This window comes from Hippichthys cyanospilos, chromosome 5 (genome assembly GCF_059441005.1).
Source record: "Hippichthys cyanospilos isolate Australia breed blue-spotted pipefish chromosome 5, RoL_Hcya_1.0, whole genome shotgun sequence".
Taxonomy (NCBI): domain Eukaryota; kingdom Metazoa; phylum Chordata; class Actinopteri; order Syngnathiformes; family Syngnathidae; genus Hippichthys; species Hippichthys cyanospilos.
The window spans coordinates 2,578,077-2,601,000 of record NC_142373.1 but is presented as its reverse complement, the minus strand read 5'-3'; the positions used below and the strand labels follow the sequence as shown (position 1 = coordinate 2,601,000).

The following is a 22,924-nucleotide window of genomic DNA, read 5'->3' as shown; positions in this document are numbered from 1 at the left end:
GCATGTGTAACATTATTTAGGATGTGTTGTTTTTATTGATTTACAATTTTCCGCTTTTGAATAAATGAGATACTATTTGGTGTGTTTGATTGACGTGCACACAAGAGAGGGAAAGAGGTGCAGCAGAGCGAGAGTCACGCTGAAAGGAAAAAAAAGACTTAACCACGCTCTCTCCTGTCTTGTGCTGTTTTAGTAGTAAGTTTGCAGACCTTGGTGTTCACGGTCTCACCGTGAATGGGAACCGTGTAACAGTTGCCTTCGGAGACCCAGGAAGCCCTTATTAAGGCTGACACATGCAATGTGTCATCCAAGCAAACTTCTCACAAATGGAGCTTGGTTTGTGTCTGGAAGTTTAGAAAACGTTTTTTCCCTAGGTTAAGAAAATGGATGGATGACATCCATCCATTTTTCTAGAGCTGCTTATCCTCACAACGGTCGGTGCCCAGCTAGCTTCGGGCAGTAGGCCGGGGACACCCTGAATTGGTTGCCAGCCAATTGCACGGCACACAGACACTCATTCATGAACCCAATCACACCTGAGGACAATATAGTATGTCCATTACACTTGCTATTAATCTTTTTGGAGTGCGGGAGGAAGCCGGAGTGTCCGGAGAGAACGTGGGCTTGGGGAGAACATGCAAAATCCACGCGGGAAGGCCGAAGCAAGGTGGATTTGAACTAAGGTCCCTTTAACTGTGAAGTGGACGTGCTATTCACTTCACCACCTACCACCAAGCCGCCTATGGATGATATTGTTTTGTTTTATTGTTCTTATTAACAAGTCAGTGCCCCGTCACTGGTTGTTGTTTTTTTAAGACAAAGATCTCCTCATACTCCATGCCAAGAAGGTAAAATAAACAATGATTGCCATCTAACCATTTTCAGAGGCAGCTTGTTGAGTCAACACTGGAAACACTTGTCATACCTCTTCACGGAACTGTAATCCGCTTCCATGAGTGTCAATTGTGAGGCACACCAAACGAAAAACGAAAAAAATAAAAATCCTCTAAAATAATGTAATAACGGTATATTTTCAATATAACTTGGAATGTTATCACGTATAACGCTTCAAATTACACAGAAAACCTGTTTGATTCACTACCATGACCATAAATATGTATTTTTGTATCAGCACTTTGTTTGGCTTTTTGAAGTTGTTTTGAGAGCCATCTTGTAAGATCCAAAAAAAAAAAAAAAAGAGCTTCATGCAATCATTTCCCAAAAGTGAGCAATATCATACCAATTCAGCATGTTTATTGGTTTAGGCACGCAAACATGTCATGTCCTCCAGCATGATGGTTAGGTGCTTATTTATTAGGTCTTTATATCCTCCCCTTATACCCCCTGTATGCCAATGACTTAAAAAAATGCAAACGCCGTTTAATTATTTTGAAAGAGGCAGTTTGTTGAGTCAACACTGCAAGCATCCACTCATATTCAGCTCTGTTTAGACCAGGGGTCACCAACCTTTTTGTAACAGAGAGCTACTTTGGTATTGAGTAATACGAAGGGCTACCATTTTATGTGAAGACCCTGATCATGTCTTTGATTTCTCACAAACAGCTGCAGTAAATATGTAAATCAAGTGTAATATGTAATGTATATATCATATATGCATAATCATTAGTAAAATTCCTATGTTCTGCTTGTAAACTATTTGCAGAACAGGTCTGCAGGCTTCATTTGATACTCTTCGTTTACCCAGTGCCCGCGGGCATCATGTTGGTGACCCCTGGTTTAGGTGCTTCCTTTGTCAAATTATGCAAAGACAAAAGGTGCTTGTTAACGCTAATACAGAATATTATCGATTATAGAAACCTTGACTTTTTAACATGGTAAACTGTCAACTCGGTTATGGACCCATGCCTAACTGTGCCTACTGCTTCAGAATCATTGTGCATATTGTGCATGTTTATGTACGTCTGCAGACTTGACAATCTAGAATCTACTGTAACATTCCAACAAGATACTCGACAGTTGATTATATTATCTGCCATGAAACTTTTTTTTTTTTTTTGTTTTTTTTTTTTTTTTTTGTTTTTGGTGTTTTGCACATCTCAAAAGTAGATATGAAATATAACGCAGATTAATGATATACATACCAAAAGCTGTCACGGTGTCCGTGATTAAAATGTCTTTCTAGTGTGATGGATTTGTGTTAATGAGTGAAACTTGTATGAAAGGCTGTAACATGGGATCTTATGTCTTCTCTGATTCCAGTGGATTGGCCAGGTGAGGGCTGTTGTGCACTTTGTGCTTGGCTAAAACAATTCTATACACACAAGTTTCTCTTTTTTTGCATGCAAATGTGTGATATCTGCATTTGTAAAAGAATCATCTAGAGTTTGGTTTGTTCACTAACCTGCTACCCATGTTCAGGGTTTACTTAAATTTCTTGAAAATACTTCATTTTACAAGGTTTGAAAATGCCACTTTCTTCATAGCCCTCTTTTTATGTCACATTAATTTCCATTTCTATTCCTGAGGTTTTCAACACTTTTACTTGGTTGCCATCACGAGTATCTTCTGTGGCAACTGGCGACATCATAAAAACATTTTAAGTTTTCAGCATGTTCATCAAAGTACTTTTTGTTGAAGTCCCTAAGTGCACAGCTTTTGACCAAACCCTACCGCAAATAGCAAAAATGCACAAATAATTAACATCCCCACATGGGTTTGTTTTTAGATTCCGTAGAGTGGCAGGAAATCATATAAATTTTGCACTTTAAAAACAATAATAAAAATACAAATTGTAATGACAAAGTATGCCGGCTATTTATAACTGCATGGGAGAGGAATGTAATTTTTACTTTTTACTGTGCACACAACATGTATATCAGGGCCACTAGCAAAAACTGGGCAAAATATTGCAAAATATATTAAAGAAGCAACGCACTAAAGTGAAATCACAATGATATAATTATTGTATTACATAATAATTATATTCAAAGTGAAGGAAATGTAGCTCCCTGTTTAAAAGGTTATTAAAATGTAGCTTCCTGTTTTAAAAGTGTTTGATTTATTCTTTTTTTGTAATTATTTCAAGTTTTTGTGTTGTTACTATATCCCAAATGGAATTTTTAGTTTACAAAAGTGGCGGAATGTCTGATCCTACAGGAACATGCCCAGCTATCAGCATACTAACAAAGTTTGGATTTGTTGAAAATTCAAGTGCAAAAATGGTAAAGGACCATTAAAGGAAGAGACATGTTCAAGTTGACACTTAAGATGAACGAGAATTGGCCTGCAAACTCAAAGCTAGAGGATCGAAGGCTGATACTTAAAAGAAGCTGGTTACTTTCTTGTAGGGTCAGAAGTCCAGGCACTTCTGTTCAAACAAAATGATCAATCTGAAAAAAACACTGATTCAATTTCATTCACCCTGCGTATTAGGACAGAAGCCACAAATTGAGGCCGTATTGCATTTTTTAATATGACAATTATGTATCAGCTTTATGACAGTAAAAGCTTTTAAGGAACCCTGAATATAGGAATTCTTGAAAAGCTAACATTTGAATTTTTTGTTTGAACATGTTTTTTTTTATTATTATTTTTTAATTTTATGCGTGTTTTACTGATCCCATCTTTAATGTGCATTGCAGTTTTGTTTTGTTTTCACATTCCTGTCTTGTTTTTTTAATGCACTAAGGAAGATAACATGACATATGCTTGAACGTTTTCATTTATTTCAAATACATCGTTGGAATTATTTGTGTGTGTGTGTGTATGTGTGTCTGTGTTTGCATAAACCTTTCAGATAGTAGCAGGAAGTCAGATACTCCACTGAGCAATCATGATCCTCGGACAGCTGTACAACTTCGCACAGCACTAAAACGACTCAAGGAAATTATGGATGGAAAGAGTCAGGTAGGTTACGTGAACATTGTTTTACATGACAAACAGTATGCAATATTACTGTGAAAACACATGAAAACACCTTCAAGGCCAAAATTCATGTAAACCGGTAAAAATGGTTAACATTGAGAAATGAATCATTGAGGTTAAGTTCTTCAATACACCTTTAGGTGCTCCTTGGACACATTATCAATGATGAACCTGAGTTCATAGGGTGTTTTGAGTCTTTGATCATCAAACACCCTCGCTCTGGCGACCCACCCCCCCAGCTTAGCAGCTGGTCTGATGGATTTTGAGACCTGTGATGTTTTTGCACACTTTGCCACAATGGTGGACCGTATGCTTTCTTGATTGTCCATTACCAAGGGTCATTGCCGGTAGGTCAGTCCGATGGGGGTTCTCATTCTCACCCCCCTCTCAGGAATCCCTGGGGGTAGGGTTCGGAAGAGTTCCTAGTAGATTGCTTTTGGGTGGTGCATCACAGGAACTGCAGTTCGGATTGCTAGCCCTTGCTGCCCCGGCTTGCTGTGTCTCCGTGCTGTCAACTTTCTCTCCAGTTGTCACCCTTCTAGTCACGATCGTCATCCAGTCTTTCTGGAGGTGCAAAGCCAGATGTGAATGTTCTTAAATACACCTCTGTGCTATTTTGACACATCAGTGATGAACTCAAGGTCATAGGGTGTTTTGGGTCTTTGATCATCAAACATCCTTGCTTGGGTGACCCAAGTGGGGGGTGCAGTGATCAACTACTCCATGGATCCCCCCTTCAGATCTATAGCCATCTTGAGCCTTTTTCCGCAGCCTCTGATAATCTTGATGGCTCTTCTGCACTGCTGACTTTTTAAAGGTTTTGAGAATGACACAACTATTAATTTTCACAAAGTCTGCTGTTTGAGTTTGTATAATGGCAATTTGCATATACTCCAGAATGTTATGAGTGATCAGCTCAACTGCAATTAATTGCAAAGTCCCTCTTTGCCTTGAAAATTAACGTTATCACCAAAAGCACATTTCTAAATTTCAGTCCTGCCACTAAAGACCAGCTAGTGCTATTGCAATGGGATACCGGTGTCGGTATTGATGAGGTCAAGGCTGGAGATCAATTTGTCATGATTGAGTGACTGGACAAAGGAAGATAGTGAATGACAGCATTGTTTCTCATCTGTTAGTCATGGCACAAAAAAGGCCTAACAGGGAAGTTTGTAGCAGTGAGTAAGATTGCAACTCAACCATCTTATCAAATTATCAAGAACTTCAAAGGGAGAGGTTCAGTTGTTGCCAAACCGGCTCCAAGGCACACAAAGTCCAGCAAGCGCCAGGACCGTCTCCTGATGGTGTTTCATTTGCGGGATCGGACCACCACGACTGAGCTTGCTTAGGAATGGTAGCAGCCAGGGGTGAGTGTATCTACACGCATAGTGAGGCGAAGACTCTTGGAGGAAGGCCTGATGTCAATGACTGCTGCAAAGAAGCCACTTCTCTGCAGTAAAAACATCAGGGACAGACTGATATTGTGCAGAAGGTACAAAGACTAGACTACTGGGAACTGGTATAAAGTAATTTTCTCTGATGAATCCCCCATCCGAATTTTTGGTGCATCCGGATGAAGGCTTCTTTGGAGAAGACAAGGTGAGCGTTACCATCGGTCATGTCTCATGCCAACAGTGAAGCATCCCGAGACCATTCATCTGTGGGCTTGTTTTCGGTCAAGGGAGTGGGCTCGCTCACAGTCTTGCTGAAGAACACAGCGATGAATAAAGAATGGTACCAGAGCGTCCACAGAGAGCCAACTTCTCCTAAAGGTCCAATGTCAATCAATCAATCCTCTAGAGGCGGGTGGACAATCAAAAACCCACAAATTCTGACAAACTCCAAGCATTGGTTATGCAAGAATGAACTGCCATCAGTCAGGATTTGGTGCAGAAGTTAACAGCATGCCAGGAAGAATTGCAGAGGTCTTGAAAAAGAAGGGGCAGCACTGCAAATATTGACTTAGTGAATGAATTCTGTGTAATTCTCATTAAAAGCTTTTGATACTTATGAAATGCTTCTAATTGTATTTCATTACATCATAGAAACATCTGACAAAAATACCTTAAAACACTGAAGCAGCAGACTTTGTGAAAAAGAATAGTTGTCATTGTCAAAACCTTTGGCCATGACTCCAGTACTATGTACTGTACTGTGGGTAAATAGTCTCATCCTACAGACCATTCAAAAGACAAAACATAACTCATTAATTTCCATTGACAGCCATTGACTTTTGACATTTTCACTTGTGTGGTAGTGAAGTAGTTTCTCATTCACAGCCCGTAAATAATTCAAAAATCAGTTGTAACTGAGCTGGCCTTGAATGAGTATTGAGTATTGAGTTTTTTGTTGTTGTTCATTTTCCATTCCTGACGTGAGATGGGTAGGTTATTCAAGACTTTGAAGTCAACAGAAGTTTTTTCCAGAAGTGGGTGTGTTTTGATAAAATTTCAATAAAATACTAATACTGTATGTATTTCACATTATAATCCATAGCGTTGAATGTCACTGATGTTTATCGTAAATCCAGGATTGACAATGTGTCACGATTGTTGTCACCCTTACAGGACAGTGATCTGAAGCAATACTGGATGCCCGACAGCCAGTGTAAGGTGTGCTACGATTGTAACGAGAAGTTTACCACATTTCGGCGGCGCCACCACTGCAGGCTGTGCGGACAAATATTTTGCAGCCGCTGCTGCAACCAGGAGATCCCCGGAAAGTTCATGGGCTACACAGGTATGCAACGCGACAGATGAAGGAAAAGACCATAATACTCAAACATAACCCCGTTGTTGTTTTCTTCTTTATCAGTAGTACGACTTAAAACCTGACATGTTTCTGCGTTTTTTCTATCGCCTTCTTCAGAGTGTCTTACATGTCAGGTTAGAACCTCTTAGAAATTTTAAGATTTTTATGTTTTTAAGTCTTACTACCATCTGATAAAGAAGAAAACAACAGATTTTAAACTTATAGACAGGATGAGGGTTGTTCAAGTACTCAAGCATAACATCAGACATCTTACTGTCCCACTTCCCAGGAGACTTGCGAGCCTGTACGTACTGTCGAAAAATAGCTCTCAACTACGCCTACTCTGCTGAGTCGGGCTCCATCGGCGAGGACCTGAACGTCTTGTCTGACTCTTCATGCTCTATGTGTGTCTTGGAATCCAGCGAGCCGCGGACGCCCGTGGGCGGACGCAAGGCGAGCAGAAATATCTTCCTGGAGGAAGATCTTACATGGCAGAGGTGAAACCATTACGAACAGGGCTGAGCATCATTCATATTTCCCCATGTTTGATTCACAAGGGTCTGATTAGTTTAGATTCTTTTTGAATTTAGATTCAATTATGGATTTCAAAGCAGTACCAATTTTACTGTCATATTGAATACATTCTCTTCAAAACCAGTGTTGCAAATAATAGTCACGGTTTACATTGGGAATTTAACTCAATGTACTACATTGAAAGTGACCTGATCCAAGACAATAATTTAAATCAAGTCATACTACGCATGTTTTTTTAAATGTGGCTGGAAACTGAGTACCCGTAGAGGGCCCACGCAGGCACAGCGGACGCATGCAGGCCCCACATGGGAGGGATGAAGTCGGAGGCATGCACACAACTGCCGCATGTGAGGATGACGTACTGAGCAGTATGACGTCGTCCACACTTCAAACTGAACAAAAAGGATCTTTTCCACCCTTTGTGGTACATGCAAGGGCGACATGGCTCAGGGATATAGTGGTCGTCTCCCTGCTGAGAGGCCGTTGAGTTCAATCCCCTACCATTGTGACCATGTCGAAGAGTCCTTGTGCAAGATGCTGAACCCCCATATTCTCCTGATGCTGCATCATCAGTAGATAAATTACTGCACACTGGTATATAAGCCGCAGCAGTTAAATATGAGCAAAAAAATGATTTTTGTCACAGATAAGCCGCACTGGAATATTCAGCCGCCGGTAACATTAGATCTTTATGCAAAAAGATGGTTTATGAAGTTTATAATTTTCTTTAGTTCTTTTATTTTTTTGTTCTTGCCAACAGCAACATCCTCTCTTTAATAGACACAGATAAGCCGCATTGGACTATAAGCTGCAGGGCTCAAAACAAGAGGAAAAAGTCGAAGCTAATAGTCCGAAAAATATGGTACTAGTTCGTGTAAAGCACTTCATTACCAAAGGTAGAAAAGTGCTGTATAAATTAAAGTCAATTTACCATTTGACTCAAAACCTAAAGCTAATAACGCTTTCATCCATCAAGTTTCAATGGGTTGGATACCCTTAATTATCAATATGATACAAGAGTTGCAAGGAAGTTAAACAGCATGAATTCTTAACTTCACAACAAAATGTATAAGTCAAAAATTCACTCTGCCAGATCAGATGCATTCTTTTTCCACTGATTGTCCATGAAATATTTGTACAGTTTATTTGGAGTCCACCTGAGGTAAATTCAGTTGTTTGGATATGACTTGTAAAAGCATAAACCTTTCTATCTAAGATCCAACAATTGAACGTGCATGTCAGAGCACAAATACCAAGCATCAAGTCGAAAGAATTGTCTTTTTAGACCTGCAAGACAGGATTGTCTTGAGGTACAAATCTGGGGAAGGATTGTCTGATTCAACTCCTTCTTAAAGGCCATACAACATTCTTCCTAAAGGCCGAACAACTTTTCCTTTTTTAGCTTCCGCCATGTTGTCCTCTCCTCTGTCTTGGCTTCTTAATTTTCTTGACCATCAATCATTCCACACACCACCGCCATATGCTGTCGGGCACCACTTTCATCGAAGTTCCTCTCTTGAATACCAAACCTGATCATCACCTCTTAATTCCCTTCAGTTTCCTGCACAACATGCCCATTGCGGTCAGCACCAATAAATTATTTCTAGGGATGTTCTACATCTCTTCATCAAGGTCCAACCAGAAATTCTCCTTCTCCTACAACTTAAAGGGACAATGTGTTATATATAGATGTATTACGGACAGCAGAAGTTGCTGCATTTACCATTGTTCATAGCTATAAAACATGTCAGCCTCGGGAGAAGGGACACCACCCATGTAATATAATTTAATGATAACTCGACTTACGAGTAGCATTTACCGTTGTCCATAGCTATAAAACATGTCAGCCTCCGGAGAAGGGTCACCACCCATGTAATATAATTTAATGATAACTCGACCTACGTGTAGAATTAAAACATACTGTTGGTTGTTGTTTTAATCTCCAGGATATTCCTAACAAACCCCTCCTCCAAGATAATTCTACTCCAATTTCTTCCCATCTACATCAAAATAGAACAACTCTATAGCCTTATTGTTTTTCCTTCTGGTTTCCTGTATACACTGTATACCTACCTTCAGTTACTGCATGTCAACCAAGTTTTTACATTTTCCTGTCATATTTTCAACATTTACGGTTTCTACTCAAGGCTCTTGTTCGTCTTCTATCCCTTACAACGGACACACCTTCCTCCTCTGCTTCCACCTCTTCTATCCCTTGGACACAACTTCCTCTGCTTCCACCAACAGTAGCCGAATTTTCACGGGCACCCTGTAGGTGAAGCACTAATGGCAGTCGTTGTTAACCTGGACCTCGTCTGATCCTGTATGGGAGAAGTTAGATTTGCATATTTGATTTGGCAAAAATTTTACAACCCTCTGTATTTATCTGGGCTTGGGACTGATACAAAAAGACACTGGCTTGTAGTCCCTTGCAGCTACATTACGTTTTCCTAATCTAACAATGTGTACATTTTCTGTCACCATACAGGCTGTACTTGGTTCGCTTACTTGCTGCTTTTTTTCCCCATCTGCTTTTTTTCCTGTCTTCTGTCAAACTACTCTAAAAAAAGCTACCTGATTATTTTATAACTATCCCTATCTCTCTAACGCTCCTGTCTCTCCTCTTCTGCCTAGAAAAACTCCCATTGGGATGAAAAAAACGTGAGTTTCAACTGTTTTCTGAATTACATTTCAGCCCGTCCTCTCCTTAGTGGGGAACATTGTTGTCCATGCTCATGCTAAATGGCCATTAGGACTTGGTGGGGGGAAGTAAAAAATTAAAAAAAGAAGAAAATAAAGTACTTTATATTGTTTATGGGTGTGCTTCTTTGTGTGTTTAACAGCATGATCCATCAAGAACCACAGAAAAGCGTTCACCCTTCCAGACTGGCTACGCTACAAGAAGATATGGGCAAATCTCCCACAAGGAAGAGGTGGGTCATTGGTCTGCCGACCTATAATTGAACAGTTGTGGTTTAAAATGGGAGTTAATTAAGGGGAACAGCTATTTTAGAATTTGAGTATCCTACTGAAAAATATGAGTGCTCAAACAAGCACAAACTACATATTAAAATAAACATACTGTATTGCTGTATTGATGGTCTTCTACCAGGTCTGCCAGTGTCTCCAACTTGTCTCTGGACCGCTCTGGGTCCATGGTACCATCATACGACAGCTCAGTCAGCCCACCCACCACGCGAGCCTTGTCTGGCGCCAAGAGTATCACCAAGCTGGACCACAGCGAGGAGGAGAGGAAGACCCTTCTGGTTGCTAGCATCTCCTGACTGTTGAAAGATTTCCTCACTGGGTGCATATCCTGTTGATACATTAAGGTCTTGTTTGTTTTACAGGATTCGTCGCAACTAAAAGACTTGTGGAAGAAAATCTGCCACAACAACACAGGGATGGAATTCCAGGACCACAGGTACTGGCTGAGGACCTACCCAAACTGTATTGTGGGAAAGGAGCTAGTGAATTGGCTGCTGAGGAACGGCACCATCTCCAACAGGTACCAAGTTAATTGAAACGTCAAGTTACACTACTTTTACTATTTGGGATAAAATGTACATCAACATCTGAGGTATAAAAAGATGTAGATCATGACATTTATGTAGTCAAATGCATTTTAGATGTTTCCTGGTTCAATAATGTTAAAAACCTCACACCTTTCTGTGATTCCTCTCCCCCCCTTCAGGGCGCAGGCAATCGCCATTGGCCAGGCCTTGGTTGACGGCCGCTGGTTGGACTGCATCACGCACAACGACCAGCTGTTCAGAGATGAGTACGCCCTTTACCGCCCCCTGCAAGTGAGTCTAACTTTTTAATGTTTTTCTCAATTGGAGCATCTTGCTAATGTTGCCAATCTGGTTCGCAGAGCACAGAGTTCTCGGAAACACCGTCTCCAGATAGCGACAGTGTCAACTCCGTAGAAGGGCATTCTGAGCCGTCCTGGTTTAAGGACATCAAGTTTGATGACAGTGACACAGAGCAGCCTGCAGATGAGTCAGATTACAACATATCAAGTGTGTTGCCACCTATTCTGAGGGTTAATGGGCAATTAATTTTAACCCTTTTTCAGCTCTTGTGATTTTGTTTTTTTGTCCAGGCTCTGCCAACCTCAGCAAGCGGACATCTGTAAGCAGCTCTCAGTCCGTGGTGGACAGCGATTCTGCCGCCTCAATTAGCCTCAACATGGAGCACAACAACGTCAACTTCCACATTAAGAAGCAGTCGAAGTATCCACAGGTGCCTCCCACTGCGGAACAGAAAGGTATGCTCAAACTGCCGTGTGAGAGGTCTGCTCACTTTATATACATTTACTAACACCATGATGCATGAATGTTGTACACACCACTTACAAGTTTTTTTTGAACCTCAGCTGAATTTCTGATGTCAGAAGGAGGACAGAACATTGTGATCAGTGATGCCTTCATCAAAGGTCGAATTCTTCAACATACAAACTTGTACTAGTCTAAATTAACCACAAAACCCAAGCATTTCCCATATGATTCAATATTTCCTGTAGAGTCCTTGTTCAACCGGCGTGTGGAGGAGAAAGCTAAAGAGATGTTGTTCACACCTCTGGGTTGGCACCATAGCTCCTTGGACCAACTCCGAGAGGAGAACGGTGAGAAGAAGGCCATGGAGAGGCTGCTGTGAGTAGAAATGCACTACGGAAATCCACCCGGACAATGAAGGAAAAGCTGATACAACGATATACATGAAAACAAAACATACCCCTCTTTCTCAGCTCTGCTAATCACAGTCACATGATGGCACTGCTGCAGCAACTGCTGTACGGCGAGGGACTTTCTCTGTCCTGGCGGGACATCATCGTGCCTGTTGTCCGCCAGGTTGTTCAGACGGTACGGCCGGATGTCCGCAACTGTGATGATGACATGGACATCAGACAGTTAGTCCACATTAAAAAGGTGAAGGCGCATGTGGGGGCAATTTAGGACATTTTGTACGTTTGAGTGTGCCCAAGAGTCAAATTTAATTAAATCCTAAGTAATATATGCATGTGCTTAGATTCCTGGAGGAAGAAAGTTTGATTCTACTGTGGTAAACGGCTTTGTATGTACTAAGAACATCGCCCACAAAAAGGTAGGTCAGGTTTGTTTTGATATAAAATCTCATTTTGAGGTGCAATGATTAATGGCAACTAATCAAGTATAAAATTAATCAACAAATGTTTTTGATCGATTGTTCATTTAGAGTTATTTAGATACCTACAGTTGTCCAAATGCACAGAATTTCTTCCCTTCGACGGGAAATATTTTCAGATATCTTTAGTCCTCAGATTTATTATCATTGTTTTGAATCTGAATAAGACATTTTCAAACATCTCCTTTACTTTTGGAAAATAATGATCAACATCATTGCCGATTTCCTGACTGTGGACCAAATGTGCAACCAAATCACAAAATTTTAGTGCATTTGTCACACTTTCAATTTGAAAAATGTATTTTTGTAAATGAAAAGATTGAAATTGTTGCTGTTTTCAATCTGATTATTACTAAGGTGATACAAGAGATACTATAAATGATTGACCTTTATAACATGTTTATCTAGATGAATTCTTACATCAAGAACCCCAAAATTCTGCTGCTCAAGTGCTCCATCGAATACCTTTACAGGGAAGAAACCAAGTTTACATGCATCGAGCCCATTGTGCTGCAGGCCAGTATTTTTGATTGCTGCAATAATTTGCCATAGTTTGTCCAGATCCACCAAAGTATTTTGTTTGTATCAGGAGCGGGAGTTTTTAAAAAATTACGTTCAGCGCATCGTGGATGTTCGGCCAAACCTGGTGCTGGTGGAGAAGACTGTGTCTCGTATTGCGCAGGACATGCTGCTGGAGCATGGGATCACTTTGGTGATCAACGTCAAACCGGTAAGTTAGGTGATTGTGTGTGCGAGGGAGGCGTGTCAAATCAAATCAAAATTATTTGATTGCAGTAATTGACTCAAATTGTGCAACAAAATGTTAAACTGTCATTTTTATTCTGACTTGTTTCATGATCTTTCTTCTTTTTTTTTTTTGTTAATACTGCTCACGAACCACAATTCAAATAAAATATTTGATTCTCATTGGTTAGTTTCTTACACTATTGTGATTATTTTTTGATAATATATTTTGATTATTGTTCTTGATTTATTTAGCAGGTACCAAAAATGTTGCCGACATGTCAAGGTAAAATGTATACACAGCAAACCACAATCATGTGTACTTTTTCAATGTAGCAAGTGTTGGACCGAGTGAGTCGAATGACCCAAGGTGACCTTGTGATGTCCATGGATCAGCTCCTTACCAAGCCTAGACTGGGCACCTGCCACAAATTCTTCATGCAGCCCTTCACCCTGTCCAACGGTGAGTGTTTTCGCTCCTTTCCTCAAAGCACATAAATGTCCCTAGTTAAGCCAGCATGAGACATTGGTCCGTGTGTGCTTGATCATAGATGACGTCAAGACGCTGATGTTCTTCGAAGGCTGCGCTGCCCACCTAGGTTGCTCTATCAAGCTGCGTGGTGCCTCCGAGTACGAGTTGGCCCGCGTGAAGGAGATCATCATGATGATGGTGTATGTGGCCTATCACTCTCAGCTGGAGATCTCCTTTCTCATGGATGAGTTTGCCATGCCACCCAGCTTGGCCCAGAGCGCCTCCTTCCCTTGCCTGCTGGATAGCGTGTCACCCAAGGGTGAAGTGAATGCCGAACAGACTGACGACGAGAGCCATGAAACAGCTCTGAGAACCTCTGATGATGATACATTTGGGCTTTCAGAGGATGATACATTGCCCCCTGGAATGGAACTCATCCAGGGCCACCCAAGGTCATCTGCTTCTTCAGTCCAAAGTGAGGAAGCTGTAGTCAAAGAGACTCTGACCTCCTCCCCGTTCTCCATCACTTCTGCTGCTCCTCTGTCATTGTCCCCACCATTTCTTCTGGAGGAAGATCAGCAGCTAACAACGAACACATTCGGCAGGACCTCTGACGACGACACACCGGAGGAAGGAAACCAGGTTAAGGAAGAGGTGCAGCGCATAGACGATAAGGGATCAGAAGTATCGACACCCAGGTTGTTCCGAGACCCCCTGCAGGATGACACGGGCTTGTTTGTGGCAGAGCAGGTGACATCGACTGATGACCGCTTGAAATCCATCTCTGCTGCATTCAAGCAGGAGCTTAAGGACATTATCTTGTGCATCTCACCCTTCATTACATTTCGAGAACCGTTTCTCCTCACGGCTGCTGGCATGCACTGCCCCAGCAGGGATTACTTCCCTGAAAAGGTACCCAAATTCTCCATGCATCACATCATATTTCATAAAAACACAACTTTTTTGATATATTTACCACCAGAAATGTCTATTGCAGTGGTGATGATCATTTATGTATCACCACTAAAACTAGAGATTGCATTTTATCAAAAAATTGGCATCTGATGGCAGAAAGGCAAAATTAAAAAGTCATTGAAGCATGTGGAATAATGTGCAATGACTTTGAATGACATGGAATGAACCTGAAATAGCTAAATACTATGTTCAAGTTATATGGTATTAATCCGTCAATATATGTGGAAAGTTTTTTCTTTTTTGGAGGTTTAGGGCGGGATTTTAGCAAGATGGCATCAATGATCTGAACCTGGTAAAGTTGGAGTAGTTTGAATCAGTCAAGAAATGTTGAGGGAGTAGTGAATGATGAAAACAGTTGTTCATGACCTTTTTTCACCCAACATACCACCTGTGAAATATTTGCAAAGCATTTTTGGATGGGAAAAAAAAAACTTAAAAAAGCTGTCCCATCCATGTCTGATTAATTCAACTTTGGAACTAGATTTGTGGTGGTATCTCTGGACATATTTTAACCAGCAACTCTGAAGTTATTGAGGGTCACATTATCTGTTTTATTTCTGGCATAGATTTGCAAATGTGTCGCACTGCTTCATGTTCCAATTAATTTGTTCTTAATTTGAAAAGAAAAATATGCTATTCCTGTCAGGGCATTGAAAACCAGTAAATTAGCTAATACCTGCAGAAACCTCCACTGAAGTGTCTTCACGTAATCTCGCGATACTCATATCCCCATTTGAGAACTGCATAAATAGTACATGTTAGGGGTTTGGGGGTTAAAAAAATTGTAATTTGGGGGGGAATTTGCAAAATTTGTGTGTGTTAAACCATTCCAAATGTCATCCGCATGATTTGAATCCTATGAATTTCACATTTGAACAACTTCTATATAAATGGTGTAATGTTACACTTGCCATTGAAATGTATGGTAAGTAACTAGTGAGGGAAGTCAGGCCTCATTGGGAATGGATGGAGAATTTTTCTGTGAAAAGTGTATAATTTTGGAAAAAATTGACATTTTACAGTAAGAAAAATGGAAACGCACCTGCCGTGAATTTTTGGAAATGCCATCCTCACATGTGCATTCCACAATATTTTAGGTGTACCTGTCCCCACTCCTAAACAAGGACTTCAAAGAATTGGATGGACGCCGAAAGCGGCAGCTACTTAAAGACTCTGTATCTTCCTCGCTGGTTGCCACTCAGACCAATGGCGTGGCTCCTTTGAAGCCCATCGACATTCTGCCGTGCCACAGCTTCACAAGCACCCGTATCATTGAGCAGCTGAGCAGCAGCCAGGACCTCGCCATTATGCTGGCAGAGTACAGAGCAAAGGGAGGGCGAATTCGGCAGAGGGAAGCCATTGACCCCTTCAATGTTACCAGCTCCGTCGCTCTGGTGAACGGCCATAGCAGGACAGAGGAGACATCGTCGCCACCCATTAAGGGGCCGGTGAAGGCTGATAGTGAAGATGAAAAACCAAGCAGGCAGAGCGACATGAGCTTGGCCCCTAAGGTGATGATCAATGTTTTTGGAGTTTCTCAGATTTTGTGTTATCTTGCTTATTACATTTTTAACGGCTTCATCCTCAGATGGACTGCTTAACACCTGTCAATCATCAGCGACTGTGCGTGCTCTTCAGCAGCTCCTCAGCTCAGTCCAGCAATGCTCCAAACCCATGCGTCAGCCCCTGGTAAAATATTTTGACTGGATCCTGACCATGACAACTTGTGTTTTATGAGTTAAGTAGTCATCAAATTTGTCAACAGGATTGTTACCATGGAGTTCTACGGAAAGAATGACCTCTCACTTGGTGTGTTCCTGGAGAGATACTGTTTCAGGTAAAACAATTGTAATTTTTTAAATCGTGTATAAAAAATTAAAACATCAAATAAAAAACTATGCAAATGTTACTATTTTTCCTATAAGCCTCTCTGCAACTTTTTCAAATAAAACTACATTAACCGGCATCTGTTCAATTTTTTTTAACACTTGAACACTGTTCCATTTTGCATGAGGCCCTTCGTCCGCGCCGCATAATTTTTACCATGGGACGCATCATTTCGCAATGTTTTTTTTTAGAGAAGTTGTGAAACACTTGGCTCACACAAGGCAATTTCAACCAGCTGTGGGACCTTGCTCTCGATGTGACGTAAACTCTTTGGCTGTCTGAGCCAATTCACGTTCAAGAAGGCAAACCAATCGAAATTTCTCCCCCGCCCAAACAAAGTCGGCGGTCTGACATAAAATGACAGAATCCACATTGTGCTATTAATTCATACACATAAAAAAAGTTAACACTAACATTTGATGAGCCACACACACACACACACACACACATATATATATATATATATATATATATATATATATATATATATATATATATATATATATATATGCCCCCCCCCCCGTGTTAACTGCGGCCAAGGGATGGAAACAGGAAGGGATAAGTGCAGTTACTGTACAAAGTTTAATAATTAAAGATTTAAGTATGTATGTGTCGTGCAGTAATCTTTGTCTCATTTATGTAGAGTATAAATACTTTTTTCTCATTTAAAAATTTCTGGTACAAATGCACACATTCACAAAAACTACAGGGGGGTCCTACTTTGTGGCTTTTTCTTCTTGTGGGGGGATTTTGGGTCCCCATTAACCATGAGAAACGAGGGATTTCTTACATTGTGTTACAGCGCTACTTTGCGCTTCACTTTTGGCAGCTTAGATATTTAGCTTTTTTTTTTCACTCATCACGCTCTGATGCACTGTTAGACAATGTGTAAAATTTAGGCCATTTTTAATTTTTAAAAAATGAATAAAAAAGAGCTGTCGAGAAAGGTAACACCTCCTTATCCAACAACATTTGGGCTTTTGCTTCACTCCAGGTCATCTTACCAGTGTCCCAGCATATTCTGTGAGACCCCCATGGTGCATCATATCCGGCGTTTTGTGCACGGTAACGGCTGTGTGCAGATTGTGCTGAAGGAGCTGGACTCCCCGGTTCCCGGATACCAGCACACCATTCTTAACTACTCCTGGTGCCGCATCTGCAAACAGGTCGCTAAAAATAATGTTTTATGTCAACCCCGCTTTGCGTGTCCTAATTTTGCCCCCGTTTTTAGGTGACCCCGGTGGTGCCGCTGTCCAATGACTCGTGGTCAATGTCGTTTGCCAAATACCTGGAACTGCACTTCTACGGCCACCAGTACACCAGGCGGGCCAACGCAGAACCCTGCGGACACTCCATCCACAAAGACTACCACCAGTACTTCTCCTATAACCAAATGGTGGCCTCCTTTAGGTAGCCCTCAATTGATCCAAGTTTACGCCATGCATCAACGGCTTAACGCACTGAATTGTCCACTTTTATCTTCCTTTTAGCTACACCTCTGTGAGGCTGTTGGAGATTTGTCTTCCCCGTCCCAAAATTTTCATCAGGAATCTGGGGCCTTCCAAAGTCAGCCTACAGCAGGACCTGAAAGACTTCTCTCAAAAGTAAGGCATGTTTGCGGATGTCTTCCACTATGACAAGCTGACATCATTTTCAACTTCATTCTATGATGCCGCCAAAGCCGTCAGTTGTCGACACATCTCTCAAAATGAGGTCTATCAAACAAGTATCTGACTGTGCGTTTAATTACTGTATTAACATTGGTTACTGGTGAACCTATTTTTGCACTTGTACAAACTTAGGGATGTTTACTAAAAATAGCACAAATCATCTTCGGATTTGAATATTTGACTTCAATTCACACAGTTAACAAAGTTAAACACATTGCTAAACAATGCAAACTGCATTGTCAAATGAATCATTTCTGATCTTATCTAATACTTAAAGATCTTTTTAATGCTTGAAATTTCATCTTAACAGTAAATAGCATCCAATACTGTAGCCCTCCATGGAAGCCATCTGATTATCTTTGTGTCAAATAAAAATAAACCATTTTGCTCTTACTTTGTAAAACAATAATCAACATTTTTGGCTATCTTCTGACATGTTTTGGACCAAACCATTTATGGAATAAGAATTCATTTATGACCATTTGAAGATATGGGATGTTTTCAGATATAGGCATGGAAATATAAAGCATTAGTTTTAAATCCAAAAAATCAAGTAAGTTTATTAGATGCAGCTCTACTTGAAACGTTCTGAAGAAAGAAAATATACAAATACCAAAATCTTGGTCACATTTTTACATTGAATATCTTTAACTATTAACTACAATATATTAAGGATATAAAAATACAGCTGACATATTTGAAAGCATTCAATCTCAAATTTTGCCTTGGAAGTTCCAACGGCATTACATTTGTGCGTCATTGGTCACACGGCACATATCAAACCAAAATTCACAGACGTCAAACACTTTTTCTGGTTGAGTGAACTCCCATTACGCGATTTGGGAAAAATAGGAAGAGATCATTAACATTACAATGGTACCAGTTTCTTCTTATGACCATTCATATTTCAGTCGATAAGAGGACTTGAAATGTCCCCAAGAAGACTGGAACACCTTTGATAATCAAAACCAAAATTATTATGGTTCTGAGTTTTTCCGCTGGGGTTTATCTGTTGTTTTGTTTTTTTTACTATGGTTCAGATATTTTTTTTGGGTGGGGCTTATTGTTATGTACGAAATGCAAATGTTTTCACAAAATCCCAAATTACTCTCAAAAAAAAAAAAATGCAGATTATTGAGTCTCTTGTGTTTCTGATCTCAGAGTAACGCAGGTCTACTTGGCCATTGATGACCGCCTCACCTCCCTGAAGACTGAGACTTTCAGTAAGACGCGAGAGGAGAAGATGGAGGACCTATTTGCCCAGAAAGATGTAGCGCCTTCCTTCCCGCACGTATATTTCCTCTTCCTGCTGCTTTTTAATTTTGACATTGGACGCAGATGGAGGAGGGCGAGCTGCGCAGCTGGATCGACAAGCTCCAAGTGCGACTTCAGGCCTGCGGTTTGGATTCTCCGCAGCAGCTCCAGACAGTGCTGGAGTCTCTGGTGGTGAAGAAGCAAAGCCTCTGCGAGATGCTGCAGTCTTGGAACAGCAGGTCCTGGTCACGGCCGTCACTGAGTTTGACCGCATGTCACTGATTTCCTCCTCTCGTCGTCACCTCAGGCTGCAAGAGTTATTCCAGCATGAGAAAGGTCGCAAGCGTTTATCGGTCCCTCCAAGCCCAGGCCGCCACCGACAGACCACCGCTGATGACAGCAAGGTTGGTGTGGTGCGTTCAGGTACCGGCAAAATTCTCGCATGACTTGACCCTTGTTTTTTTTTTTGTTTGTTTGTTTGTTTTGTTTTCATGACAGAGCACCCTGGAATCCTCACCACGTAACCCCTCGCCGGTGGTGCAAAATGGCGACAAAGGTAAGCATTGGGAAATCCTGTTCTGTAAAGCAAAACTGATGAAGTTGTCTTTTTGGACAGAGGACCGTCACCTCAACACGCTACCTTCTGCATCCGCCTCCTCCACCGCGTTGCTGTCACCGGGGGAACCAGGAGCCGAGCCGAACACGCCGGGCCCCTCCTTCACGGAGCCGGACTCTGTCAGCATCACAGAAGGTATCGGCAGTAAAAACAACTGCGGATTTTCAGATCGCCTTGTGTTAATTATTGTGTATTGTCCGGGGGCATCAGATGTGTTTGACGGACACTTGCTGGGTTCCACTGACAGTCAGGTGAAGGAGAAGTCCACCATGAAGGCTATTCTGGCAAATTTTCTGCCAGGAAACAGCTACAACTCTATTCCCTTCCCTTTGTGAGTATTGCGGTCACCACTTTGAATCACAAAACAAGTTATTTAATTTGGAACATTTCTACATTTTTATGTTGGGTATGCTGTTTACTCGAATTCTCTTTTGGCCTTTTTTGCCATTTTTTGATGAACATTTTGGGGGGCAGAAAATTTGGTGCATCCTTACTGCTGATGAACGTGTATGTGTTTTGTTATATAGTTGAAGATTTTAATGTTGATGTAATATGCACCAACTCAGCCACTTTGTAATGCAACCACATTTTTTGATTGCAATTTCCTACATTCGTGTGTTTGAATGCATGAAAAGTCAAGGTAAGATTATTGTGGCTTGCATCTGAGGTGCTGAATAGAATGAATATGATATTATAGACAAATTGTTCTGGTAATAAAATAAGCGTTTATTTGAGCTTTTATTTTTATAATATTTGTATTCCATTGTATGAACATAGAAAATAAAAGCTTATGTTTTAAAGTACAGTATATTTGCATTTAGTTGTCCTGAGCCAAATTCCGATACTTTTTATTTTACGGTCATAATTGACACTTTTATTGCTACAGTTTACTTTTTAAATCCCAGAATAGATCTGGCATTTCTCGTAAATGTCACACACAATTTAACCAGAACTTTAATACTAATAATAAACCAAACAATAAAATGGCAAATTGAAGTGCTCAGTGTATTTGATGTGTCGGTTGTATAAAAAAAAAAAAAATAGTGGTTTGACATCACAACTTGTCTCGCAGTGACCCAGACAAGCATTACCTGATGTACGAACATGAACGGGTGCCCATTGCTGTGTGTGAGAAGGAGCCCAGCTCCATTATTGCCTTTGCGCTCAGGTGACCGCTCTTACCTATACCTACATCTTTTTTTTTTTTTTTTTAAACTTGTATTTAAAAAAATGGGTGTTGTTTTTATCCACAGCTGCAAGGAGTATAAAACCGCACTGGATGATTTGTCAAAGGTGTCCAACACAGGAGCGGACGAGGCATCACAGGCCAACAGGTTTGTCCTGTCTGCTGTTATTGTGTGAAAAGCCATTAATAGTGATCCAGTTAGGCTAGGTTCACACTACTGCCTGAAATGACCCAATTTCGATTTTTTTTTTTGCCCCTATCCGACCTTTAATATTTGATGGCAGTGTGAAAGACACTTAACAATTATTTTTTGACCCAGGCCACTTGGGTATGCGGTACTAAATCCGATATGTATCCGGCCAGGTTGCGTTCGTCCGACTCGCACCTAATAAACAAGCGACAAATGTCACAATGCACTCAAAAATGCGGAAGCATATTTGAAAAACCAAAACAATAGCGAACGAGGTGATGACAACACAATGAAGGGAGAGCGAGGTGTACTGTATTTTGTCTCCCTCGCTCTTGGGACATAGCTTCCGCTTGAAAAAAACACCATGATAAAAAAACCTCACCATTGCACTCCTTCATTCACTCCTTAAATTTAACAGATTGAATATTCTGTCCCCACTATGACAGCCATTTTTGTAAACACAGTACGCGAGCCACTGTCTTTTACATCACAATGTCTTCAATACGCATGCGGGACACTTTTGGGCCATTGAGCGTTCAAACAGGTTGCGTTTATATAGGAATGTGAACGACCTCACAAAGAATTGGATTTCACACAAAAAAAAATACAGTGGGGCCCCGTGTTACGAACTTAATCTGTTCAGCGGCTACGCTCGTAACTCGAATTGCTCGTATGACGGGCAATCCAAACCTATGTTAATTAGTGAATGCATGCAACGCGTGCTAAAACCTTAGGTAAAAACATCACGACTTTATACACATTAAAAATTAATAACATAATATACTGTACAGTTAAATTAAATAACATAAATATACAAAGGAAAAATGACATTTACCTTTGGGGCGACATAACTTGAGCTGGTGGAGGCGGAGGGGAGCAGAGACCAACCCGCAGAATTTTTTTTTTTCTTTACCGAGAACTTTTCTTAAACAAGAACATATCACCGGTGATTTCCTTCTCTTTAATCCATAATAGAAGAAGCTTCTCCATTTCGTTGTTGACCGAGGTCCGTCCCCTGGGAAGGAAAGTCTTGCCCTTAGAAGATTGCAGATCGGTTACGGCCATACTCACTAGCAAGGTTAACTATGCGTGCGCCTCCTTCGTATTTTTTTATTATCTCCTGCATCGTTTCTATTGTCATCATCCTCTTACTTCTTCCTTTACCGCCACTTGCAATTTTAGAAGCCATGTCTAACAGATAAAGTTTGCAAAGTCTTCACAACACACCGACCAGCTCGTGCCATCAGGCTAGATGAGGGCGTTAGGCCAGTAGCATAACGGCATTTCCGTGATTGACGTGACGCCGGCCAATAGCATATCCGCATCCCCGTGACTGTGACCTTAATCGACCATTAGCATATCGGCATCTTCGTGACTGAGACAGTGACTGAGACGGTGACTGTGACCTTAATCGACCAATAGCATATCGGCATTTCCGTGACATGCGAGAAAAGTTGTTTTTGTTGACGCAGCAAAGCGAAAAAAATAGTGCGGACACACTGACCGGCATGTTAGATGGTTCGTAAGATGAAAGGTTTGTTCGTAAGAGGGGGACAAAAAAACGCCGCGGTCCACGTCGTAAGTTGAAAAATAC

General features: G+C 41.0%; 1 protein-coding gene across 1 annotated transcript in view; it reads left to right on the top strand.

Annotated features, from left to right (window-relative positions):
• LOC148423146 (1-phosphatidylinositol 3-phosphate 5-kinase-like) overlaps window positions 1–22,924 on the top strand; it is a 31,064-nt gene that overhangs the window by 3,361 nt on the left and 4,779 nt on the right. The window contains exons 4-35 of the mRNA XM_088415192.1: window positions 3,758–3,867; window positions 6,453–6,624; window positions 6,926–7,133; window positions 9,805–9,831; window positions 10,014–10,103; window positions 10,283–10,436; window positions 10,521–10,678; window positions 10,865–10,976; window positions 11,045–11,192; window positions 11,276–11,440; window positions 11,549–11,608; window positions 11,696–11,825; window positions 11,921–12,101; window positions 12,202–12,276; window positions 12,745–12,852; window positions 12,926–13,066; window positions 13,417–13,543; window positions 13,632–14,464; window positions 15,625–16,038; window positions 16,116–16,216; window positions 16,293–16,364; window positions 17,409–17,580; window positions 17,646–17,824; window positions 17,905–18,018; window positions 19,246–19,354; window positions 19,423–19,577; window positions 19,646–19,742; window positions 19,837–19,894; window positions 19,955–20,089; window positions 20,165–20,285; window positions 21,027–21,122; window positions 21,208–21,288. Of these exons, the coding sequence (XP_088271318.1) occupies window positions 3,758–3,867; window positions 6,453–6,624; window positions 6,926–7,133; window positions 9,805–9,831; window positions 10,014–10,103; window positions 10,283–10,436; window positions 10,521–10,678; window positions 10,865–10,976; window positions 11,045–11,192; window positions 11,276–11,440; window positions 11,549–11,608; window positions 11,696–11,825; window positions 11,921–12,101; window positions 12,202–12,276; window positions 12,745–12,852; window positions 12,926–13,066; window positions 13,417–13,543; window positions 13,632–14,464; window positions 15,625–16,038; window positions 16,116–16,216; window positions 16,293–16,364; window positions 17,409–17,580; window positions 17,646–17,824; window positions 17,905–18,018; window positions 19,246–19,354; window positions 19,423–19,577; window positions 19,646–19,742; window positions 19,837–19,894; window positions 19,955–20,089; window positions 20,165–20,285; window positions 21,027–21,122; window positions 21,208–21,288 (4,903 nt within the window). The remainder of the gene's footprint in view (window positions 1–3,757; window positions 3,868–6,452; window positions 6,625–6,925; window positions 7,134–9,804; window positions 9,832–10,013; window positions 10,104–10,282; window positions 10,437–10,520; window positions 10,679–10,864; window positions 10,977–11,044; window positions 11,193–11,275; window positions 11,441–11,548; window positions 11,609–11,695; window positions 11,826–11,920; window positions 12,102–12,201; window positions 12,277–12,744; window positions 12,853–12,925; window positions 13,067–13,416; window positions 13,544–13,631; window positions 14,465–15,624; window positions 16,039–16,115; window positions 16,217–16,292; window positions 16,365–17,408; window positions 17,581–17,645; window positions 17,825–17,904; window positions 18,019–19,245; window positions 19,355–19,422; window positions 19,578–19,645; window positions 19,743–19,836; window positions 19,895–19,954; window positions 20,090–20,164; window positions 20,286–21,026; window positions 21,123–21,207; window positions 21,289–22,924) is intronic.